Genomic DNA, 5,954 nt, shown 5'->3' with positions numbered 1-5,954 from the left:
TCCCGCCGTGCGGGGCTCTCAGCCTAATCCCCAGCTCGCTGCTTTTTTGTACCGTCATCTTCATTTCTGTTCCTTTTCGCTCTAGTCGGAAGGGCTGGTTTTAATTTCCCCCTTCCTGGTGGGTGGACGGGCCCACGGCGGACGTGTGGGCACAGGCTGAGGAATGGCAGGCATCCCCGAACATAGCCCAGATGCTTCGGCCTCGCGCTGAGCCATCCTTGTGCCTCTCCAAACTTCCTCCTCATCTCATCTGCCGTCGCTTTCTTTTGCATCTCCTGCTTCCCCAGCTCTACTGCTCCTTTTTTCCCTGTCCGGTGCCAGCCATAGACCCTGCCCGCTTCCTTTGGCGTTCGTTATCCAAGCCGTTGTCCCTAAAATAATGCCATAGGGAAGAGCGCACATGCATGCCAGCCTAGCCCGGCTCAGGGGGCTGCCAACGAGCGTGCTCGAGACACTTGCAACAGGGAGAAATAAAGCTTTTACCGTTGTTTTTCCCTGTGCCAAAGCCCTAGCACCTCTTTTGCGTTGCTGACACTAAAAGCGAGGGCTGGAGGAAGCCGCGGGGCGAGCGTTGGGGCAGGCAGGCGGATGGAGAGGGAGGGGAGAAGGTGGGCTGCTCGGGGACCTTGCTGCGGGCAGGGAGGTGATGGGCTGGTCCCACTCCTCGAGCATCCCGCGAGCGTCGGGGCAGGCAGGCGGATGGAGAGGGAGGGGAGAAGGTGGGCTGCTCGGGGACCTTGCTGCGGGCAGGGAGGTGATGGGCTGGTCCCACTCCTCGAGCATCCCGCACAGAGCCGCTCGCTGGGCTTGCCGGCAGCCTCCCGCCGGAGAGGGAGAGTTTTCCATTCTCAAGCACCAGACCTGTCAGCTGGGCTGACTAACGAAGGAATGTGGCAGCAACAGGAATCCTGGTGGCACTTTTATCTTCCGTGGCAGTTTCTCTCCAGCCCCATCCTTTAATTACGGGAAGCTGAAGGGAGGCCGGCGTGGAGATGAAGTGGCAACATGATTTATAATTTAGAGAATCGGGTGATTTATATTTTTTTTTTCCAAGACTAAACTGTCATCCCAAGAGGAGTTCACCGGTACATTCCCCGTCTCCCCCCGCAGCAGCGGGGAGACAGTAATTTGTATTTTCTTTTAGTTATCCCTGCGTATCTCCCCTCACCTGCTCCTCTTAAGCTGCCTGTACTGTAATCCCCTCTCAGCAGCCTTGCCGAAAAAGTGACAGGGAACAACGGCGGCTTATTCTGCAAGCTGCTTTCGTGGCGGGGGCTCTAATGCCCTGTGCTGCTGTTTTACCTTCGCTCCTGCTCTGTGCTTTTAGCACCATGCCCACCAAATTTTCTTTAAGTCGGCTTCAATTTTCTTTGCTTTGTATCAAAAAAGAAAACATCGAGTAAGAGAAGGCGGTCCTGGGGATTTGTGAGTGGTTATGGCTGTCAGACCCTCTCATCTCCTGCAAAAGCAGGGTCTGGGTGGAGCGTACGGAGGAGGATGGTGCTGGGTTTATCAATAAATACCCACATCTGCAACAGGGCTTTTCATCCCTGCTGCTCGGAGCACTCTGCAGCAGGAGGAATCGTTGCCCTTGCTCCATTTGCGGGGGGAATGGGTGGGTGAAACGACCAGGTTTTGCTTTGTGAGGCCTCCCTGGTCCTGCTAAAGTGCTAAAATTCTGGGTTTAGTTCTTCAGACTTCATTTCCAGCGTGGCTGATAGTGTTTGGATGTTGCTCACCACCCACGGCACTAGTGACAGTCCTCGTCCCTTGTCTGCCGGCACCACGGCTGCTGGCAGGGTTTGCCACGCTTAGCCAAAGGCTTCGGAAAAGATTTGAGATCCTCACAGAATTGTTCTTGCAGGGCTTGGGAGACTGTTTGTGCATGGCAGGAGCTTTTGGAGGGTTTGTAGACAGCTTTCCGCGAGGAGCATTTGTAAATAACATGCATGAAATACTTGCAAAGGCACTGGGGCGACATGTGAAATGCAGCAATTTATTAAGTCATCGGAATAACTTGGCAGTTATTCTGCTAAGTTATATGGCAGAGCCCGTATCTCCCTGTCACCCTTCCCGGGTGTTTACCACCCCTTGGCTTGAGATCGTATTTCTGTACACCCAGGGAGAAAAACCAGGGCAGGTCTTCGACGTGGGCAAGAAAGCCACTTCTCTCGGAACTCCAGGGGGATTTCAGAGCTGCTGGGTTAACAGGGAATTCAGATGGAGTAATTCCTTCAGGAGCCAGAGGCGGCTTCGCCTCAATCCCGATCAGTCCAAGGAAGGAGCATCCTTCCCTGCTTGAGCTGAGCTAATTCTGCATGAAATTTAAACCAGGTGACTCACGGGGAGAGCTTGGTCGGCACGCTGGCGGTGTCTGGAGGAGCTGTGGCTGGCCCGGTCCTTCCTGCTGGTGCCAGGGATGAAGGACCACCGCACTGAGACTACCTCGGCTGCCACGTGGGGTTTGCAGTCGATTCAGAAATCCCCCCGCCGCTTCGCTGCTCGGCTGTGGCTGCTCAGGAAAAACTCAAGTGGGTTTCAACTCCGCTGCTGGCAGTCCTTAAAACCCCTCAAGCATCTCGAGGGGGGTGGTTCAAGCCCCTTCTGCACATCCCTCAGCTACCCATCACTTAAATGCTGATGTTTCCAACGCCCAGGCTGGAGCCCGGGGCACCCGGAGCCGGGGAGCTGGCATGGTTTTATTAATGGGAGCTGAGCCACCCCCCCTCTCCGAAATGCAGTATAATCTATGCATTAAAAGTCCTTGTGAGACAGTAGTTGCTGTGCCTACACAGTAACAGCCTCTTCAGATCCAGCGCTGTAGATATTTTTTTAAAGCGCTGCTGGAGTACAGTGCCCTTCCATTACGGGCTGCAAAATTGCACCGAGTTGGTACTAGGAACAAAAAAAAAAAGTGGGGGGAGGAGGGGTGTGTGAAATCAAGCCTTTTTCCTTTTTAAAACCAGATTCAACTTCAAAGTAAATGGAAACTGTGTCGCCGATCGTCTTCTGCGTTCTCACTTGCTGCGTTTCTGAGCTAAAGGGTTCGCTCTTCCCTTGCGGCAGAGTTTGTAAGAGGTAAATGGCCGCCTGCTAATTCTCTGGTGTCTCGTGGCTCTTTTAATGTACGGGCACTGTGGAAGTGCCGAGCATGGGAAAGCGTGCGAGAGAAAGGGCTCAAAAGCTGGGATGTCTGAAAAACGCCGTTTAGAAGCTAGCGTTGGGTACCGACACCAGGCTTAGCGTCTTCGAGGCATCTTCTCCATCAGCGTTTTCCGAGAGCTGGTGGCTGCGCGGGCAGCGACGGACACAGCCAGGCCATGCTGGTGGCTTGGCAGCTCCGGAGGGGATGGCCGTGGCGCAGCGCTTGGCGCGCAGCCTCCCCGCAGACCGGGGAAGGGAGGATTTCCCAGCCCTGGGCCATCTCCTCCGACGTTTCCCGGGCCCGGAGACACATGGTGGAGGAGCAGCGTGTTGCGGCGGAGCAGCTCGGCTCACGCCGTAGTCCTCAGGGAGCTGCACCTTGCTCCTGCCCTGCTTTTGGGTGCGACGCAGAGGAGTAAGAGGTTGCGTGCCGTTACCAAGCCCTCCCGCATCAGGGCTATAACACAAAAATAAAGCCGAGAGCCGCTGGCCCGACGGGATCCTTCCTTTCCATTGCCAGCTCGTTAATAATTGGGAGAAATTTCTGCAGAAGCTGCAAGCTGCTGACGTTAAGCGTGTGCCCTTGGCAAAGAACGTCTGTGTTTTTATACCGAGGAGACCTCCGACCCTGGGCACCCCCTTCCCTTCCTCCCTGCAGTCCTTTGCCCATCCCTATTTCCCTAGCCCTCTCACGGCATATTTTTGGACCTTATGTAGAGGGAGGAGGTATTTTCGCAGCAGCCCGTAGCCCAGGAGATGGTGAGCCCGTGCTTGGAGCCCGGCGCAGCCAGTACCCGTGAGCCGCCGCGGCATTTCAATATAATATAATAAGGAGCTGTGTGTGAAGGTTACCATAAAAAGCAATGTCAGGGCAGCGGCATCTGCTCCGCGCGCGGGCAGCTGGGCGGTGGGGTGACGCTGGGCGAGCGCCCTGATGACTTTTGCAGGTTGCTCCTCGTGCCGCGGCCCCAGCTGCGATAGTCTCTTGCGATAGTCTCGATCAGAGGGAGAATATCCTCGGGTGAGCGCAGGAGAGCCTTGCTGGCCGTGCACGGGCCAGCCCTGCTCATCCTCGGCCAGCGGGATTGCCAGAACACGTCCCTGGTTCGCCCTCTCCGTGAGGGATGCTTGACCACAAATGCTTGCACACAAATATTTCCCCTTCCCTCTTGCTTCTGGCATTTGCCCTTTGCAAACTGGTAAGGCTCGGGGACAAAAAAGCTTTGCCTCTGCACCCGCCGGTCCGGCACATCGGCACCCTCCGGGGCGAGCATGGCGGTGGAAAATGAGATTTTAATAGGGGACGGAGTGGCTGTGCAGGGCTGCGAATGCCCGTGGTTCTGTTTGAACCCGAGTGCCTCTGTATTAGCCCTGCATCTGCTTACATCTAAAGCAAGTTACAGCCGTAAAGTGAGAGTTGTCTTTTTCTTTTTGCTAATGTGCCCCCCAGTTGGGTTTTTTTCAATTTAAAGTGATCAGTAAGCTGTTTGCTTGCCTCTCAGATGTGAAAATCATCACCGGGCTGTTTAGACGCATTTTGCATCACCAGTTCCTGGCCTTGGCCCTCCAAAATGACCCTAATAATTTGTGGAGATGAAATTAATATATCCGGAGGTAGTGTGACCCATTTCGTACCGACCCATAGCCCAGAACCAGCGCAGTCCCCACTGGTATAATTTGCTTTACTGACATTTGGGAGACAAGAGCAATGCTCCAGTTTCTGGCTTTCCCTCTTCTGTCACATTCAAAAATATTCTCTCTTGTCTTCGCCGTCAGATGTTCATGGTTCCTCAATTTGTAACACATTTTAATAACATGAATCTTCCCGTAGCCTGGCTAATTGTTGGCTGCTGTTAATCCTTCTGTGTGGGGTACAGAGCTCCTCTTCAGCTGGGCAAGCCTTGCTGAAGGCAAGGGCTTTGCAACCCCAGAAATTGCCCGAAAAAGCAAAAGTGGCTGCAGTTAATATTTATTTTGCGCTTCGTATTTATTTTTCCCAGACTTTTGATTCAACTCCTCTCCCTGCTCCTTCCCTTTCTAAGCACGGTATTGGGGAAATACCACGTTAGCTAACTATATACGGGGGAAAAGTTGTTTATTTTTCTCTCTTTGGCTCGCTCGGTGGAGTTAACAGCTTTGTTTTCTGCAGCAGCTTCCGTCCCCCGTCCCAGATAAGGCAGCTCTCCCTGTTCTTGAATACAGAGAGGAGGAAAAACTTAAAAATAAAGAACTAATGGTAAAAGCATAAGGGCTGGCAGGAGAACTCAGAAACAGGTTGGGACCTTCAAAGTACTTTTACCAGGCTTTGCAAAATTGGCTCGATTTTTATTATTATTATTTAAAAACACACCCCTCGACACATGAATTGACCTGCACAGAAAAACCCAAGCGTGTGCTTCTAGCTCTCCTCCCAAAAGCTGTACCCTGGCAAGGCTTTGCAAATCTTTATATATAAACTTAATCCTTTCTTCCAGTCTCCTGGAAGATTGCAGTGAAAGCTTTTGTGTTCGGAACAGGCTTTGTTTAAACCCCTGGGTATTTTTGGTCTGAATCCTGAATTATTTGGGCACTTTTGGCTGGGAGATGCTGCATCCGACCAAGATAGCCCACCCAAAAACCTCCTTTTTCACCAGCGTCTTTCCCAGCCTGAACATGGCAGTGAAGAGACGGGAGCAAACGCTGCAGGACTACAAGCGCCTGCAGTCCAAGGTGGAGAAATACGAGGAGAAGGAGAGAACCGGCCCCGTCCTCGCCAAGCTGCACCAGGTACCGGGATGCTCGCGGGCACAGAGCCCCAGCGGGGTCGGCAG

The 5,954-nt window shown here is 53.3% G+C and overlaps 1 protein-coding gene across 1 annotated transcript in view; it reads left to right on the top strand.

Moving 5' to 3' along the window:
- Positions 1-5,727: 5,727 nt before the first annotated feature.
- The window catches only part of BIN3 (bridging integrator 3), a gene marked incomplete at its 3' end in the record, with an annotated part of 2,132 nt that continues 1,905 nt past the window's right edge, over positions 5,728-5,954 (top strand). The window contains exon 1 of the mRNA XM_010284169.1: positions 5,728-5,910. Coding sequence (XP_010282471.1) covers positions 5,728-5,910 — 183 coding nt within the window. The remainder of the gene's footprint in view (positions 5,911-5,954) is intronic.

Source organism: Phaethon lepturus, unplaced genomic scaffold, assembly GCF_000687285.1.
Source record: "Phaethon lepturus isolate BGI_N335 unplaced genomic scaffold, ASM68728v1 scaffold25533, whole genome shotgun sequence".
Taxonomy (NCBI): domain Eukaryota; kingdom Metazoa; phylum Chordata; class Aves; order Phaethontiformes; family Phaethontidae; genus Phaethon; species Phaethon lepturus.
Note: the sequence above shows the minus strand (reverse complement) of the source record. Positions and strands in the feature narration are given on the sequence as shown.